This window comes from Chiloscyllium plagiosum, chromosome 12 (genome assembly GCF_004010195.1).
Source record: "Chiloscyllium plagiosum isolate BGI_BamShark_2017 chromosome 12, ASM401019v2, whole genome shotgun sequence".
NCBI classification, from domain to species: domain Eukaryota; kingdom Metazoa; phylum Chordata; class Chondrichthyes; order Orectolobiformes; family Hemiscylliidae; genus Chiloscyllium; species Chiloscyllium plagiosum.
Genome location: NC_057721.1, coordinates 32,977,426 through 32,997,074, shown reverse-complemented (window position 1 = coordinate 32,997,074; position 19,649 = coordinate 32,977,426). Strand labels below are relative to the sequence as shown.

The window sequence follows — 19,649 nt, the reverse complement described above, 5'->3', positions numbered from 1 at the left end:
CTTGATGTGAAGTGAAAACAAGGGAATAGTGGACTAAGTTTATGAAGTTACTTTTATTATGTATTTGGCAAACTGCAAAACAATACACCCTTGCCATTTGCTTTTGAATAAGCTTTTGAATCAGGATAATTTTCTCATTAAAACATTCAGTTACTGAAGTCTGTCTCATTTCTTCAGCTTTCTCCTGAGCAGGTCCTCCAAGATAATTTCAAAGCACCGACAGACTTGCACTGCCTGGCCCAATATTTAACACGAGTGTAACATGAGGTTATCTTTAATTCTTTAATTTTATGAATTCTTATCTAAAACTTCTTCAATCAATCTTTAGATGTTATGTTTTGTTGAAACACTCACCGCTTATCTTCCTTGTACCACTCAAAGTCTGCTGGTGGCACAGCCGAAACCTCACAGTGCAGCATCCCAGTACGGCCCACTGCAACATCTGCACTCTGAGCATACTTAATAGTGGGAGCATCTGCAAAACAATATAAATCCACATCAGGAAACCAGCACTGTGAAAAATGATTACCACGCTACAATGCAATTTTACCGTGCTTTGTGAAATAATGCAGTCATTTTAGTCACATGATCATATAAATTAGGTGCAGGAGTAGAACATTCGGTTCCTTGAGCCTCTGGAATTCAATAAGGCAATGACTGATCATGACAAGGTGCTAGAATTATAGAACATAGACCAATCCAGCGCAGAACAGGCCCTTCGGCCCTCGATGTTGCGCCGACCTGTGAACTATTCTCAGCTCGTCCCCCTACACTATCCCATCATCATCCATGTACTTATTTAAGGATTGTTTAAAGCTCCCTAATGTGGCTGAGAATTGGTTGAGAACACTGCTGTCAGTGTTACCATTATCTTCTCAGCGCAACTTGGAATGACCAATAGATGTTTGCCTTGCCAACAATACCCACACAGTCAATTATAGTTTGCTGAAAGTTAATGTATTCAGAAGACTTCATACATTGTAATATTAGCCAACATTGTTTAAATGTATTACCATTTCCAATAAATTGGCAGATAAAAAGAATATTATATGATGTATGAAACCTTCATCGTTCACTTTGCCAGAAGAAATTTCTCAGTGCAAAAGGAAAGCTCTTTCTTCTAAATACATACTTATAAATTGGAAAACCCCAGCCATGAATTTCTAATGTTTCAGGCAATGCTGGCCTAGTGGTAAAGTCACTGGATTAGTAATCCAGGGGCCCTGTCAATGGTAACCCAGTCACTCAATAGTTAGCATTGTTGCCTTACAGTGCCAGGGACCCAGGTTCAATTCTACCCTTTGGTAACTGTCTGTTTGGAGTTTGTATGTGTCTGCATGGGTTTCCTCCCACAGCCCAAAGATGTGCAGGCTAGGTGGATTGGCCATGCTAAACTGCCCATTGTGTCCAGGGATGTGCAGGTTAAGTGAATTAGCCAAGGTAGATATGGGATTATGGATATAAAGTGGGACGTGAGTTTGGGTGGGCTGCTCTTTGGAGGGTCAGTCTGGGTTGTATGGCCTGTTTCCACACTTTAGGAATTCTATTAAATGCTCTGGGAATTATGAATTCATATTCTACCACACAGCTGTTGGGATGATTATGGTATGCAAAGCGTGTCTCAGCAATAGTGACCAAGACAAATATCATCAACTATTGTAAAAATACACCTGATTCAGAAATGTCCTTCAGAGAAGAAAATCTGTCATTCTGGTCTTATCTGTGTGTGACTGCAATCCATAACAATGTGGCTGACACTTAACTGCCCTCCAAAATAGCCTAACAATCAAAACAGTTAATTTATAACTGAGGAGGGTCAAATCCTGCCAGCAAGCCCACATCCCATTAACAAACAAGAAAACCAAAAATCACTGACAATTTCCTGATGTACACTCTTTTGCTGGTGCATGTTCTGTGGGGAATGCTGAACTTGATCTCTCACCTGAAAACCTGAAAAGGTACATAGAGAAATTTCTTGAAAATTATTCAACGTGCATCACTTATTCAGACTTTTGATTTTATTGTCAAAATTCTGTAAGTATCCAAATTCTGGCACAGTCTCAGTATCAGTGATGCTTCGTTTTGAATATGGGTCCTCTACTTCCCACCTCTAATTTGTCAGGCAAGGAATAAGACTGAGTTAATTGTCAAGTAATTGATACTTGCGTTAATTGTTGATCCATGGTGTGTGTTCCTTGACTTATCCTGTTCCATTGAAAATGTTTAATCTGTATCATTGTCCTCACGTACCTGGTTGTCTATTTAATGTTTGCATTAGTCAGCTGGCTCAATGAGTTACTCACCAGTCAGTGAAAGATATGGACTTGTCACAACAACAATTTTCAGCAATGCGGAAGCTTCTAGAAACAATTATTGTGAATTGAATTAGTAATCAAGTGGAAAAATAGTGCACTGATTAGGAAGAGTCAGCATGGGTTTATGAAGGGGAATTCATGCCTGACTAACTTGCTCAATTTTTTTAAGACGTAATTTGAGGAGAGTAATGCTGTTGACATCGTGTACACAGACTTCCAGAAGATGTTTGATTCAGTGCCATCAAACAGATTTGTGAGGAAAATTATTGACCTCTGAAATAGAAAGGTCAGTTGTAACATGGATATAAAATTTACTGAATAATAAGAAACCAAGAATAACGGTCAATGGATACTTTTCAGGTTGGAGGAAGGTTGGAGTAGAGTTCCTCACAGGTCAGTATTCAGACCCTTGCTTTTCCTGATATGTAAATGATCAAGGCTTTGGTGCACGAAGGACAATTTCAAAGTTTGCATATGAGACAAAACTTGCAGCAATTCTAAACTTTGATGTGGACAGAACTCCAAAACTATATAGATGAGTTGGTACAATTGGTAGAAAGTTGGCAGATGAGGGGCACAGCAGGAAAGTTTAAGATGTATTTTGGTAGGAAGAACATTGAAGGTCATTATGAAACAGGGCATACAAATCTAAAGGAGGTGCAGGAACAGAGGGACTTGGTTGTATACATGCACAGATCATCGAATGTGGAGGAACAGAGGGGGAAAGTAGATAATTAAGCATTTGGAATCCTTGACTTTATTAGTAGGGGATAGAGTACAAGAGAAGGTGATGTCAACCTTGTATAAGGCACTTGTTCAGTCTCATTGGAATACTGTGTGCCGATCTGAGCACCATGTTATAGGAAGGATGTGAGCATGTTGGAGAGATCACAAAAGTGATTTACAAGAATGGTTCCAGGAATAAGGGACTTCAGTTACGAGGATAGATTAAAGTAGTTGGAACTGTTCTCTTTGGAGACAGATGCTAAGAGAAGATCGAAGAGAGGTTTTCAAAATCATGTCTGGGCTGGATACAATAGATAGGAGGTAGTCTCTTGCCATATATTTATTTTGTCACCTAATGAAATTGTATTTCCCCAACATAATGAGTTTGCAATCCCCACGTGTAGAGATGTAAAATAAAGAACAAAAATAAATTGCAACAAAATATCCCATTTTACTGCGGACTTAAGTTTGGTTGTTAACAAGTTAACATTTGCTCAAATTATTGGTAATTTCACTGAAAAGTCTGATTTAAATACCGAATTGGAAATCCAGTTTTGTAGTTGTGAAACTTTGTTCAAATTTGATAAACGCTTGGCTCGGATACTGACATGAGAGATTTCATCTATTATAATGGGGCAATGTTAAATCTTCAGAATGTCTAGGCACAAATACATTTTGTACTGTGATGGGCAGACTATTATGACATTATAAACTGAATTTATCAAGGTGGTGCCAGGACTGGCAAGCCATAATTAAGAAAAGACACTTAAGTTCCTGGAGACATTTCAACTGGAGGTTCCCAAATTTATGAAGGCTATGATACTGTGAAAAGAATAAAAAAAGTTACGGAGTCACTGATGTGGGTTATCAGTGTCAATGTGCAGTGAAGAGGTCACAAAAATATAAATCATATGCAGGTTGTGGATTGTGGATTTGCTTCACTGATTGAAGCAGAGATAATGTATCTTTAAAGGGTTCATGGACAAGATTCATATTCAGCATGTGCCGCTCACAGGTGTCTTTCATCGTGTATGCATGATGCTGTGGGTTGAAATGAAGGGTCTCAGATTGCTCAAAAGTTAAATGTCTTCCCTCGTGTTGCAAAACAATGAGTGCAGCCACTCCAGGAGTGGTGGCAGTCATTTGTGAGCTCCAGCGCACTCTTGTTATTTGCATCACGGTGGAAGAAATAGTAGTCACGTTTTATGCAATGAGTCTCAGGCTCAGCCTCAGCCTCTTCCCCTCAGTCAATCCCCAAATGCAGTTCTTCCTGTCAAACTCCTCAGCTTTGCACTTCTCCATGAAGATGCCGGTACATAGCAACATCTATGATGGATGAAGTCACTATGTACCCTGCAATGGCAGTGACTGCTGTTAATAAAATAAACCCAGAGGTAAAAGAAGCACTTCGGAGTCACCCCGTAACCACTTTATTTTTCATGTCGAGAATTGTCACCATTAAGTTCCTAACCAGTGTATGGGGCAATGGGAAATGCCATATAGTTAAAATGAGATTAACCAAAAATGAGATGTTAGTGCATGTAAAAGGTCACTCACTGCTCACTCATGACAATCTCATCTCATTATCCTACAATTAGTTGGAAATGGGATTAGTTTTTCTCTTGATTTAAGAAAACTCCTCACCCATCTCACAAAATATTCACAACTTTCACACTAATGTCCCATCATTCCGTATCTAGAAATGTGTCACTCTCCTGAACTACTGGAGCATCCATTTTGAAAAGTGCAGCAAAATCTTTGAAATGTTATGGGTGTTGATTCTGTCCATGTTTTTGAAAATAGGCTTGCTAGCTTTGGATCAGTTGGTCCGTGTGCTGAAGGTTCATAGTTTTCTTCGTTAAAAGGTGCATGTGTCATTCATATCAGTGAGGCATTGAATTTTCTGAGCTTCTATGTTCATCATTTGTTCTGAAAATCATGGATTTTTCGTCAAATTTGAATTTTGGATGTCTGGTAGGAGAGTCTTTTTACTGGGATACTTCACAAACTTCAGGCCATGAACTCTGTTTTCCATTTTGACTAATCAGTACCTTGTTTGCAGTTGCTGTCAGTAGACTGAACTATCTTCTGTCACAAAAAGTGTCAGAAGTGGATGATCTGGTTAACTGTGTTAAAGGAGGCAGACAGATCGAGAAGCTTGAGGAGGGATACTTTACCTTTTGTCACAGTAACACAGATTGTATCTGTTAGTTTGATAAGATACATTTCCCTACTCTGGCTTGATAGAACCTGACTGATGGAATTCAAAATGGAATTGCACGTGATTGGGGTTTTATCATAGATATATTATATTAATTTTTTTATAACTTTAGGATGTTGAAAAAGGGAATTTGGAGAAGAATGGCAGTTTATGCCCATGGGCTACAAGAAAGCCAAAAGGCCTTGTCCTCAATAAAGCTCACTTCATCATTAAAAGCAGGCAATGTGGTGAAGTTTTTGTTTTGTTTTTGAGAAGAAGGCTGATGATTGCAGATTCAAAGAGGAGAGATACTGTACTAAAGTCTTCCTGACTATTCACTCTTGTTTTTTTAATTTAGTCATGTCGTTGGCTGGGTCAGCATTTATTGCCTGTCCTTAGTTGCGCTTGAGAAGGTGATGGTGAGCTACCTTTTTGAACTGCTGCAGTTCCACCCTGTTATTTAACATTTCCTGTGACAATCAGTTCTGATACCTCTGCTTGAGCCTCCCAACACCATGTTTTATGATTTTTGTAGGGAATTGCTTTTCAGATGGTTAGCACTTTCCTGAAAGTAGGCCAGATATTGAAATCCAACAAACGACATAACCTGGGACAATATCTACTGTTCACTTCTCTTAGCAGTATATCTACTTCGCTGGCCCTTGTACCACTGGTACATCTTTATAACCTTAACAATGTTATATCAACATTCTACAGCCAGGAGTAAGCTGAAGGACTTCCCAGAATCCAAATTGAAGTTTGAAATATAATTGATAGGAACTATTTTTTGAAACACTCATTTTATTCAAGTGACAATGGTAATTTCCTTACTTACAAATGTTACTGTATAATTTGTTAGGGTTATCGCTCTGAACTAGCAATGCAGCACAGTAAGGTCTGTCTACTGTCAGCATACTAAGTACAGGGCCTGCATATTTCCAGTGGTTGGAGAGAATGTGATAATCTTTCCAGTTCAAATGCAAAATTTTCAGTAGTTTCTAAAGCCTTTGGTCACTGACTGTATTTCCATAACAGTTAAAAGCTGAAGTACTGTGATGCTCATATTTGGAGGTTGATGGGAGCATGCCTGCCACTGGCATTACTTATCAATGACATTCTCCGCGAGGGAGAGAGAGCCTGCTGTGGACTGTCGCTGTCTCTGCTGTGCTTCCACTCGGAGCTCGACTCATAGATTGACTCGGGAATGTCGGGCCTGCTATTCCTTTTGAGTTCGCCTTTCGAAGCTGTGATGTGTTTGACGATGTCTTGATATGGATGGGTGATGATCAATAGTCTCGCTAGGAGCTACTGTATCAATGTCAAGGTTTCAGAGCTCACAGGCTGCTATCATTGTACATCTCTTAGGTCTTCCTGAGTTACCCCTTAAAGACCTGATGTTGCAAGAGCTCATTTTGATTTATTTGTGGGTTTTGATCACTGATGGACAATCAGGCTGGATGCAGCATTCCAACAGAGTTTTGAGCCGGACAAGTGTTTGAATACACTTTTTTCAACCTCTGCCTCGTGGTTGAGTAGAGCTAATCCTGAAGAGGCATTCTCTCACAGCTACACCCACCTTTTGCGTCAATTATGAATTAAATTATTAATCGAAAAATGCCAGCTTTGTACCAGGTTGTGAATAAAAGCTCCAACATATCACAATTCTGACCTTAGTGTCACTTACTGGTTGCAAATTTTTGTCAAGTTGTTTGGCAAACTGTTGAAGTCTCTATGGGTGATATATTTTACAAAAGAAGGACTGCAGGCCAGAACCCATTATGGCAGGGCATTGCCTGCTTTTAATGATGAAGTGAGCTTTATTGAGGACAAAACCTTTTGGCTTTCTTGTAGCCCATGGGCACCCTGCTTATCCCAATATGCCAGAGAGCTGACAGCTTGAATGATTGCAGTACTTGAATTGTAACCACAATAGCAGTGCTATTGGAAAGGAAACTTGAGGACTTTGACACAGTGACAGTAAGCAACACATGGTGTAACTTCAAGTCAGGAAAGGGGTTTTGTGCCCATGCCGCTGCTGCCTTTGTTCTTCTTGATGGCTGAGGTTTCCAATTTGAGAGGTTGAAGGAACCTTCATGAGTTGCTGGAGTGCTCCTGCGGATGGTAACAGACTGCTGCCACTGTGCATCAGTGCAAGACAGAGTGAATGTCGAAGATAGTGAACAGAGTGCTGATCAAGCAGCTACTTTGTTCTAGGTGGTGTTGAGTTTCTTGAGTATTCTTGAAGCTACAGACATCTGGCGAAATAGAAAGCATTGCATCCAACTTTGTGCCTTAGTAAATGGTGCATAGGCATTGGGAATACAGGACAGAAGTTAATTGTTAGAATTCTCAGGCTTTAATCTCTTGTAGCTACAATACTTATGTAGCTGTTTCAGCATCTAGTCTGATTCAACAAAATGTCATTGACAGGGGAGATGATTAGATAAGTTCTTCCTGCAAGTGATTACTTGTGGTATTAAAATTTTATTTAAAATTTTCAGACCAGACCTGAATGCAGCAATGTAATAGAACTGAGATGATTACCTCCAATAACCAGAGCCATCTTCTTGTGTGCTAGGTCTGACTCTAACAAGAGGTGACTTGATTGAAATATATAAAATTCTGAGGAGTCTTAACAGGATATATATGGAGATGATGTTTTATTTTTGGGAAAATAAAGAACTTGCAGTACTTGTTAAAGGTCAGGGGTCACCTATTTAAAATAGATATTAGGCAATTTTCTTTCAGAAGTTTGAGGGTCTTTGGAATTCCTTCCCTGAAAGGGCAGAGGAAGCAGAGTCCTTAAAGGTTTTGAGGACAGAGAGAGATGGATTCTTCTTAAAGAAGTGTTTCAAAAGTTATCAAGGACAGACAGGAATGTGAATTTAAGGTTACAATTAGATTAGCCATGATTCTATTGAAGGGGGGAGTAGGGCTCAATGCGTTAAATGGCCTATTTCTGTTCCTGATTCATAGAATCATTTGACATACCAGATCAATTTTCTGCCTTGTGTGTTCGAGGTCAGTGTTGAGGCCATCTTGAATAGTTTGATCAGGGACACAGATAGTTCTGAAGCATAATTCTTTGGTACTATGGCTGAAGTTTTGTCAAGACCCATAACCCTTGACGTATGCAATATTTTCAGACATTTCTTGATATCATACGGAGTGAATTGAGTTGATTCAAGACTGGATATTGGGAATCTCAGGAGGAAGCTAATTTGGCTCAATCACTCAATGACTTCCACAGCTATTGGTTGATCCATGTTGTCATAGGTCTTACTGAATAGCAGACCTTGCTCATCACATCGCAGGTTGCTGTAAAGTAGGCTCATGGAGGGATATTGTGACCTTTACATTACTGCACCCTAAACACAATGCCAAAACAGTCAGCAATTGCTTATTTCTCAGGAGCAGCTCTGCTTATTTTTGCATCCAACTGCTCTGCTATCTGCCACCTGGTGGTGAACTTGGTAAAATGCAGCTCTCCACAGCAACACACCACCAACAAAACTGGGTTGCAGTTTGGTTCAAAATGTTTCTATGTTATCATTTGTGAGAATTATGAGGAGTAGAGATAGAGTCAAAAGGAGAAACCTGTTTCCCTTAGCAGACAGTTCAAAAATCAAGGGTCATAGGTTAAAGTTTAGTGGAAGGAGGATTAGAGTGGATGTGAGGAAAAACGCTTTTAGAGGTGGTGGGTGTCTGGAATTCACTGCCTAACTTGGTGGTGGAAGTAGAGACCCTAAATTCTTTTAAAAACTCCCTGGATCTGGACTTCAAGTGTGATAGGCTGCAGGGCAATGGGTCATATGCAGGAAGATGGGATTAGAAATGTGCATTGGGTGTCTTTGGGTCACCATGGACAATGGCGTGCACCATGGGCAGAATGGCCTCTTCTGTGCTGTATCATTTCTCAGGTTCTATGTAGACCCGGCTGAATTGACAGCTGAGCCTTGAAGTCAAATAGAAAGAATCACAATAACATGTAAGTCCATGAAAGAATCGGGGGCGGGAGAGAGAGCAAATTGGTTTGAAGATAGGTTAACCAGGAGGGGACAGGGATCAGATAGAGGCATTATGGAGTTTGGCATAACATAAGCTGTTGAGACTATGTTCTGAACAACAGGAATCTGGCCCTGGTTGAGTTTTGGGGCATTCAGAGCCTGGTGGTGGTGACAGTGTTAGTGATGGTGCAGAATCCAAATCTAACTGGGGGAAGAATAGGGAATGGAGGCCTCAGGAGACCCACACGGCAGCAGGTAAATTTCAAAGGCTGCAAAAATGTGGGCCTGCAGTTAGATCAGATTTAAAGTTCAAACACACTTAGCAACTTATTCATTCATTGACCTCTGTCCTCAATTAAAGCTAAAACGGGGTGCTTTGGAGTTGGGTTTGGGAAAACCGATTACTGACTCTTCAACCACACCAGACTTTCCCTTAAAAATCAGGCAACTCTCATAATTTATATGAAATAACCCAAACACTTAGAGATTTATGTATGAAAGGTAAAGTGCTATAAAAGATTACAGATATGTTGTGAAAAAGGCAGAAGACTTATATTCACAATTGAACCCAATTGTAAGGTAGATAAATATTTATCAAAGCACAGAAATAAATGGCAAACAAAGAGATTGTGGGTTTGAAGCAAATATTCATTCTTCTTACTTATAAAAATAAAAATGCACAATATCTTTAATTAATTAATGACATACTAAATGAAATTACCATACACTGTCTTAAGTAAATAACAATTATCTATATCCAATACAATGAAAAATTATGTACTGTGTCAATAAAACTCTGTAAAAACTAATATTACAAGATAAATAGCTTTAACTCATTTTAGGTTTTATCATTTCAACTTCAAATTTGTTTATCTTTTTAGTCAAAAATTCTATTTTGTCAATTGCTGCAATTGTCAATGTATTGAATGTAAATTATTTAAAGCATCCTTGCAAAAATACCCTGTTAATTCTGATTAAATAAGTTCTGGTCTATAAAATGAAAAATATATGTTTTCAATGATATGGCTGAATCACTTGACACCTGTTTAAGTCCAGCACTTAGTCTTCTTCGGAATGAAAGGTGATTTGTGAGCAACTTACAGTTAACAGTGATATGGACTTTCTTCTCATCAGCAGAGGAAACCTCATTGGCAGCTTTGCACTGGTAAATGCCGGCTTGGTACTTGCTGATCATGAAGATTTCCAGGTATTCCTCTTCCTCTTCAAATTCCCTGGCTAAAATACAAGTTATAGTTGTGCTAATTAAAGCAATTGTGTCACACATTCATTCTTTCTCTTTTGAACAAAGCTGCAGTTGAGCCGAAGCACAATTTAAATTTACAATTACAGTTTACATTTTAATATATGGTGACTAAATTTGGCTCCAGAGATGTTTTAATTTGTGCCAGCTCACTTTAAAAGATACTATGCGAGTTCAGGCATCAGCATCAGCAGGAGAACATTGCTTGCATACCATAAAGCCTTAGCTCAATTTACAAGACATAAGGTTGGGCAGTCCACAAATCATAGAATCATATAACCCCTACAGTGCAGAAACAGGCCATTTGGCCCAAGAAGTCCACACCAATCCATTCCCATTCCTATTGCACTGCAATTCCCCTGACGAATAAACCTAACCTACACATCCCTGAACACAATGGGCAATTTAGCATTGGCCAATTCACTGAACCTGTACATCTTTGGACTGTGGGAGGAAACCCACGCGGACATAGGGGGAATGTGCAAACTCCACTCAGACAGTCGCCCGAGGCTGGAATCGAACCGGGTCCCTGGTGCTGTGAGGCAGCAATGTTAACCACTGGGCCACAAATGGACATATTATTAGCTTAACTACATTTAGTTTACTAGTTAGCAACATTATAAGCTGCTGGTTCAATGATTATAATTACCCGTATCTATAAGACAATCTGCATAATATTCCTCACCACAGAAAAGCAACTCAAAGAGGGTGGAATCCACAAGTTACAGAAATGCAAGATCTTGGTGGGATTAAGAATCTAATAAGAACTGGAACAATGGATAAATCGGCCTTGATGCAATTGAGCTTTTATATTATTTTTCGGGATGTTAATAGAATTGAGACCAGGTTGTAGAGCTGCTGAAAGAACCATAAAGGTTTACTTCCATTTGTTCATGTTGAGCTGGAGAAACTTAAAGACCTCCAAACTGTTCATGTCAAAACAAACAGAGAAAATGGAAGAATTGGAAGATGAATGCTTCCTATCTGAATGTTGATCTCATCGCAAGGATTTTTACCAACAAGTAAAAGATAAATAATGGTGGCAGGTAACAAGGATGGGGCTCTTCCACAAACTACAGGTGATTGCACCAGCATGAGAAGAGAATCTAGTTGAAAAAAAAATACAATAATCTAAATAGTGACAGCATTACCACAGGGGCACTCTTAGTGGAGAAATGCTCTTAGATTATAACTCTATCAAAGTCAAGAGTAAATCTAAAAAGGTGAATGATATTTCAGATTTTCGATATTACATTAACATGCAGTATTATCAGAGCTAACTCAAAGGAGTATAACTGAATTACAATGTTTTAAACTTTGGACAGAACTTAAAAAATGTGACATCAAATAAAATCCTCAGAAAAGAAAATTCAGTGCACTGAAATGCATCCTTCTGGCCTAGTATGTAATTATATTTTGAATGGCCCTAATGTTGTGATAATATGGACAGGTTTTGGTTCTCTAGCTGTCAATTGCTGGCACAGATCAACCTTATGTTAAAGGACACTAATTATAAGGTCCACTGATATCACTTCTCATCTCCTTGATACCACTTAAAACCAAAAAGGTTATGCCACAATCAAGAGTATGAAAGCTGCATAGAAAAATCCAGTTCAAAATATGAATCAGTCAAAAGGATGTATATACATGTTATGAATTCTAATTTCAGGATTTGATGACAGTTCTCTGCCAATTAAAGGCTTGACTCATACATAGCAAATGCAAGCAGAAGTCAAAATATATTATTTTACTGTACCTCAGAATTCTATGTCAGTAAGTAGAAAAGAAAATAGGAACAGAAAAGTATACTTCATTTCTGTTAGGACAATGCACCAGTGACTGTTAACACAGTCCTGTAGCCATGAACCAAAGTCACTTTCTCCCTTTGAGAATAGATTTCATTGTCAGAATATGTACAAAGAACACAAATTTCAGCAACAATTTCCTTTAGTTTATTTGCTTGTGGCTATAACAGAAATATTAACTATCTTCCGAAATGTTTTCTGCTGTCTACAATTGAAGCAAATTTCAGGAGTTGACTTTTTCCATGATTGGAAATAGGAAACCATTTAGAAAATTATGAAATTAAATAGTGCACTGCATATTTTCACTTGCACATGTTACCTTAAAAGCTTCAGCACATTACACCAATACTTTTAGGATCTGACATGGTATCTGTAATTATAGCAGTCATTATGTATTGCACATGGTGTGATACCTTCAACCCTCTTTTCCACGGTTGAAAATATTAATATTGACAAAGTAAAATTGGGAATAGATCAGCATAGGATACATTTACTTGAAAAAAATGAAAATGAAAAGGTGGATGAATCAACAAGGATTGCAAAGCTGTCCTCTTTGTATATTGTGGTCTAATTTCAACTAGTTCGCAGCCAAGTGACTACACCCATGTACACATAATTCACTCATTATACATCTACACTAAGTAATTAACATTTATGAAATAAGACAAAATCATGATGCTCCAAACTCAATGAGAATACTCCAAACAAAAGACAAATACTGACACTAGTATTTAAATCACTTCTGCTGATGTAATTTAACAGTGCCCTAATTTGCACATGATAAGTAAATTCCAAATATTTACTTTTCGTGTTCTACAGTAAATACACCAGCATAAATCAGAGGCAGGAAATCTGTTGAATGGATTCACTTTATGGATAATGAGCGTTCTTTTTCTTTCGTGTCTGGATTTCACTGGTAAGGCCAGCATTTGTTGCCCATCCCTAATAACCCTTAAAATTCAGGAGGCACTTAAGAGTCAACCACATTGGTATGGGTCTGGAGTCATGTATATGTTAGATCAGATATGGATGGCTAAGTTCCTTGCCAGAAGGACACTAGTGAACCAGATGTGATTTTACAGCAATTGTTGATCATCGTCGTGGTGACTACAACTAGCTTTATAATCCAGATTTAATCATCAAAGTTATGTTCCTCCAGCTGCTATTGTGGTATTTGAACCCCTGATCTCAGAGCATGAGTCTGGATCCTCTGCATTACTAGTCCAGTGATATGTCACCACAATCTCTCTGTTAATTTGATAGTGATGGTAGAGTTTGCAGTATTTATTGTTGCGATAAAGCATTATCAATCTGGTGACAATAACTCTGGTTATGATTCATATAAATTGACTGATTGCATCTTCCGCCAATTGTGCTTTACTTAATACAATCAGGTTCCCAGGCTCCCTGGCTCCAACTAACCTGAAAGTACATTCTGACACAAGAGATTGATCTAAACCTTGCCCTAGTCTCTTTGTCTCTGTCACGTTCGAACTAATTAATGCTCTGCCTTCAAAAAGAATCAGATTCTATTCTTACATCAAAACACAACTACAACCTGTGCTTCTGTATTAATCAAGTACAATGATACAGAAAATAAAACAAATTACTGTGAATGTTGTGATTCTGAAACACAAACAGAAATTGCTGAGAACCTTAGCAGATCTGGCAGCATTTGTGGAGAGAAAGCAGAGATAAAGTTTCACATCCAGTTACCCTACTTCAGAACTGCAAATAATAATTCTTGAAGAAGGGTCACTGAATTCAAAATAGTAACTCTGCATGGTAGTCAGAGTTGGCATGTTTATCAGAAGTTAAATTTTTTGGTGTTTATCCAGCTTCTAATCCTTTCAATCTTTACCCCTCTGCTAATAGCTTTCTTTCTTATAGTCACTGTTGAAACCCAAACTTTGATCTGTTATTGGTTTGTATGAGGTAGTTTGGTAGTTAGTCTTTTATCAGATTATAGACTTTTTTTCCCTTGTCTTGGGCATTTTCATTCTGTTCCCTTACATTTCCAAACTGTCTGTTGTTTACATGCAGAGACAAGATTAGAATTTATTCTCATCCCATATTTGTTCCATCACCAAATATGCTATCTTAAAGCAATACTGGGAAATCACATTAAAACATTTTAACGGGATGTATTTTTAAATATGGAAAGATAAATTCTTTCTTTACCTAAACTAAGGATTCTTATTGTTACAGTCCACAGTTTTATTGAATTAATGCCATCAGATCATGAAATCTCTGGCACATTACATTGGATTTAAACATACTTTGATTTATATCACAGGACCCAAAAGAATGTAGTCTGCATATCTGAATCTTTCTGTTCATATTCAATTGCAGGATTTTAAATGATGGAAACAAGCTTGTGCACAGTGGTCATAGTGAATCAAATGGTGAGTAAGTGTTAAAATGTGCCCGTGTCCTGGCCAGCATTTCTCCCTTAAAAGCAAGATTAACTGTGCAATCAATTTATTGTAGTAAATGAGACACTGTTGGCACAAAATGGCTGCTATGAATGGATACATGACTGTGCTTCAAAGATTAATCTTTCTTCACCACAAAATGTATTGCAGTTTTTTAATACTGACACTAATTTTAGTTTGATTCACTCTGACCACCTTGCACAAGCCCGTTTTCCACCATTTAAAATCCCACTATTTATAAGATTAATGTATTCAGCAACGCTAAAATATACAGATTACATTCTTTTCGATTCTATGATATACTCGGCCATCCTGTCTGCATCAGCTGGTAAGTAGCCATGCAGCCTAAATCAATTAGGAATTATTGAACTTAGAACTGGCCATCTTCCACTAGTAAAATGGCTCATTTTCAGCAAGGTCATTTTAAGTTGGTTTACAATGTCTTCTACAAAGTACAGTCCTTGCGATAGCAGGCTATATCCCACAGCATAAATCTTAACTAGATTTTGTGGTCTGACACACAAGTATAAAGACTACTTACATTACATGGTTTCCCTGCTGATTTTTATTTATCTGAAATCTTTACAGAACTTTCTTTTTAGTTGTCTTTGATTGGATTTCAATTCTTCCATTTCTGTTTAATTGCAAATTTGTTTAATTGAATGACACCATTACATATTACCATTCTGATCAAAATGCACAGCCAACTTGTGGTTACTTAGTTTTCATTGCTGGATTACAGTAAGTCAAGCATTCTAGACACTTTATATAACTAACACATTTAAATAATTTAAATAACACATAGTATGCAAAGTCGCATGAGGGTGTGAGCATTCATTTCCCAGGTTTTGGAGAATCCATCCTTTGAGAAAGTTTAGCATGAATGTTATCCTAAATACAGTAGAATAGAATTTCCTGAACAATGCAAGTCATTCAGTTGACAACAGTTGATATTACAGACTGATATTGCTGTCTCAGGCTTGCTGCCGTATTCTAGTAAAGCTCAGCACAAGCTGGAAGAACAACACCTAATTTTCCACTTGGGGACCCTGCAACCCTCCAGACTGAATATCAAGTTCATTCATTTTAGGGCCTGAAGTCTCCCATGTCCTAGCCCCCTATCCCACACATAAGGCCTTGTTATCACATAGTCTGCCATTATACACTACCTATTGTAAGCCACTATCAATCTCCATTAAGCCTCCCAGCCAGATCGTTATTGACTCCTTTGTCTGTCCAACATTTCTTCAGTCTCTTTGAGCTCTATTCCCTACTATTGTTTACTTCTTATTCCCCACCCCCTCCTTACCTTCTGCATAATAAACTGACATTCTGCTAGTCACCATCAGTTCTGAGGAAGGGTCACCAGGCCTGAAACATTAACTCTGATTTCTCTTCACAGATGCTGCCAAACCTGCTGAGTTCTTCCAGCTATTTCTGTTTTTGTTTCTGATTTACAGCATCTGCAATTCTTTCAGTTTTTATTTGATAAGTGGGTAATTGGCTGAGTTGTATTTTTCCTAGTTTTTGTGGGCAGCACATACCTGGACAATTTTCCATAAGGCTGGATAAACACCAGTGCTGGAGATATACTGGGACAGCTTGGTTTCCGTATAGCTTTGAATTGCATGCCCTCAGTACTATTAGTGGAATGTTGTTAGAACCCATGGCCTCTGCAGTGTCTAATGCCTACAGCCATTTCTTGATATCAGGTGGAGTGAATCACATTAGTTGAAGACTGGTATTTGTGATGCCGGAGGCCTCCAGAGGAAGCAGAGATGGAATGGCACTTGAACCTGAAAATGGATGAGATTTATTACCTTTGCCTTTTGTGTCAATCTACCCCATCAGTGAGGATGGGAATAATTCTGGAATCACCTCCTACTCTTGTTTAATTGTCTACCACAATTTGTGATTGGTTGTGGCAGGATTGCAGAGTTTATGTCCAAAACGTTGATTGTGGGATTTCTGAATTCTGTTTACTGCATGCTGCTTCCACTGTTTGGCAAACAATCCTTCATTGTAGCTTCACAAAGTTGAAGTTTTTAAAGTATGCTCTAATCCACTCTTCTTTGCGCTAGGGTTCATCTCACAAGTGATGCCAATGGTAGGGTGGGGATATGTCCAGCTATGGGATCAAGGTGGATTGTTGTTGAATATCATTCTGTTGCTGCTGATGGCCAAGAATTCCTGCTGGATATCCAATTTTGAGTTGCTAGCTCTGTTCCAAGTCAGTCCCAATCAGCACACTCATAGTGTCACCCTGGAGGGTCTCCTCAACGTGAAGATGGGACTTCATCACCACAAAGACTATGCAATGATCACTCTTGCCAATGTTGCCTTACTCAGCAGATTCCCTTCTCAAAAGGACATCAGTGAACAGGGTTTGTATGACAGTCAACAATGGTTAGAGAAAGTGAGGACTGCAGATGCTGGAGATCAGTGTTGAGAGTGTGATGCTGGAAAACCAACAGAGGAGCAGGAGAATCTACATTTTGGGCAAGAGCCCTTCATCAGGAACATTCATCATTCCTGATGCAGGGCTCTTGCCCGAAACATCGATTCTCCTGCTCCTCAGATGCTACCTGACCTGCCGTGTTTTTCCAGCATCCCACTCTTGAGTAAATAATGGTTATTGTGTTGTTGTGCAGCCAAGATAGTTTCTTAACTGAATTCAAATTTCACTTGTTTGACAAGGAAGTAATTTTCATTAATACACCAGGTCAAGCAGGCCCTGTCATTACTTATATTAAAAGGGGATGGTGGCAACAAACTTCAATTTGAGAACGAGCTCATAAGGTCTAGTGAGCTGACATACCTATCCAAAAGCCAGGAAATTCAGTTTTATAATTTTATAGAAGGAGATGTAATTTTCTGACAGTGATCTCCTAGAATATACACTTACACAGTTAGGATTTGGCAATGCATACTCCTACCGCACAATTCTCTGCAAAGAAATGCATAGTGGGAGCTCAGAGAGCAGAAGTCAGTTCATCGTCTTTAATTTTCTACAGAAAAGAATTTGTAAAATCAACCCCACAGTTATCTCAGCACAGTCAATTTCTCTTCAGGAACAATGGGAATTTGCAATGTGCAGGCAAAATGTGTAACCCAGTATTTTACATTGAAATATGTGAAAGACATACAATTTAATTTTTAGTTCGAAATGCCACTACATTCATTGCAGCAGAGTAAAGGGATTTGCAGAGGGGTTCCAAGGAACTGCTTCTAATGTCCAATATGATCACAATTTTGAATTTGATGCTCATATTCTGTCATAATTTAGTCCAGGCTGTAAAGTGAAGAAATAGCTTTTATATTCTGAACCAAAATAGCTAGTTGACAAAGCTACAATAGTGGCACACATATTGCTCAATATAAAAAATCAGATCAACAATACATTCACAGCTGAATATTGACAAGGTGGATGGTGACGTTTGGCAATGGTACCCATCTAAAAGATTGTAGAGATATATTGGGGAAGGCATTCTTGCTACAAATGATAAATTTCCATTTTCCTTACTTATATGCATACTGCAGTTTTCAGATTAAACTAAGCACAACAACAAACATTCCCCATCAGTACAGCAGAGTAGCTGACAGCAACTTTTAGCATTGCTACATGCACAATTATGCATCAAAATCCAGAAGTTTTGAGGAGAGGATTACGCAAAATGGGAGGATATTTAATTGGGGAAGAGGAAACTATGATGCGATTAGACATGAGTTAGAAAGCATGGATTGGGAGCAATTGTTCCATGGTAAAGGCACGAGAGACATGTGGAGACTGTTTAAGGAACAGTTGGTGCAAGTGATGAATAAATATGTCCCTCTGAGACAGGCAAGAAGTGCTAAGAGAAAGGAACCTTGGATGACGAGAGTGGTGGAGCTTCTTGTCAAAAGGAAGAAGGTAGCTTACATAAGGTGGAGGAAGCTAGGGTCAAGAGGATTACAGGCAGCCGAGGAGGGAGCTTAAAAATGGTGTGAGGAGAGCCAGGAGGGGGCACAAGAAAGGCTTGGTAGAACGGATTAGGGAGAACACAAAAGCATTTTACACGTATGTGAGGAATAAGAGAATGGCCAAAGAAAGAGTAGGGCCGATCAGAGATAGCACAGGGAATTTGTGTGTGGAGTCTGAGGAGGTAGGGGAAGCCCTAAATGAGTTTTTTGCTTCTGTCTTTACGAAAGAAACGAACTTTGTAGTGAATGAAACCTTTGAAGAGCAGGTGTGCATGCTGAAATGGATAGAGATAGAGGAAGCTGATGTGCTGAAAATTTTGTCAAACATTAAGATTGACAAGTAGCCTGGCCCGGACCAGATTTGCCCTCGGCTGCTTTAGGAAATGAGAAATGCAATTGCTTCGACACTTGCAAAGATCTTTTCATCCTTGCTCTCCACTGGAGTCGTACCTGAGGACTGGAGAGAGGCAAATGTAATTCCTCTCTTCAAGAAAGGAAATAGGGAAATCCCCGGCAATTACAGACCAGTAAGTCTCACATCTGTCATCTGCAAGGTGTTAGAAAGGATTCTGAGGGATAGGATTTATGACCATCTGGAAGAGCATGGCTTGATTAAATGCAGTCAACACGGCTTTGTGAGGGGCAGGTCACAAACCTTATCGAGTTCTTTGAGGATGTGATTAGAAAAGTTGATGAGGGTCAAGCTCTGGATGTGGTGTATATGGACTTCAGCAAGGCATTTGATAAGGTTCCCCATGGTAGGCTTATTCAGAAGGTCAGGAGGAATGGGATTTAGGGGAACATAGCTGTCTGGATACAGAATTGGCTGGCCAACAGAAGACAGCGAGTGGTAGTAGAAGGAAAATATTCTGCCTAGAAGTCTGTGGTAAGTGGTGTTCCACAGGGCTCTGTCCTTGGGCCTCTATTGTTTGTAATTTTT

At 38.9% G+C, this 19,649-nt stretch overlaps 1 protein-coding gene across 3 annotated transcripts in view; it reads right to left on the bottom strand.

Moving 5' to 3' along the window:
* Window positions 1–19,649, bottom strand: part of LOC122555092 (limbic system-associated membrane protein-like) — an 841,008-nt gene that overhangs the window by 121,611 nt on the left and 699,748 nt on the right. For all 3 annotated transcript variants that reach the window (XM_043700768.1, XM_043700769.1, XM_043700770.1), the window contains exons 4-5: window positions 10,350–10,484; window positions 355–475 (exon numbers count right to left, since the gene is read on the bottom strand). In XM_043700768.1, the coding sequence (XP_043556703.1) occupies window positions 355–475; window positions 10,350–10,484 (256 nt within the window). The remainder of the gene's footprint in view (window positions 1–354; window positions 476–10,349; window positions 10,485–19,649) is intronic.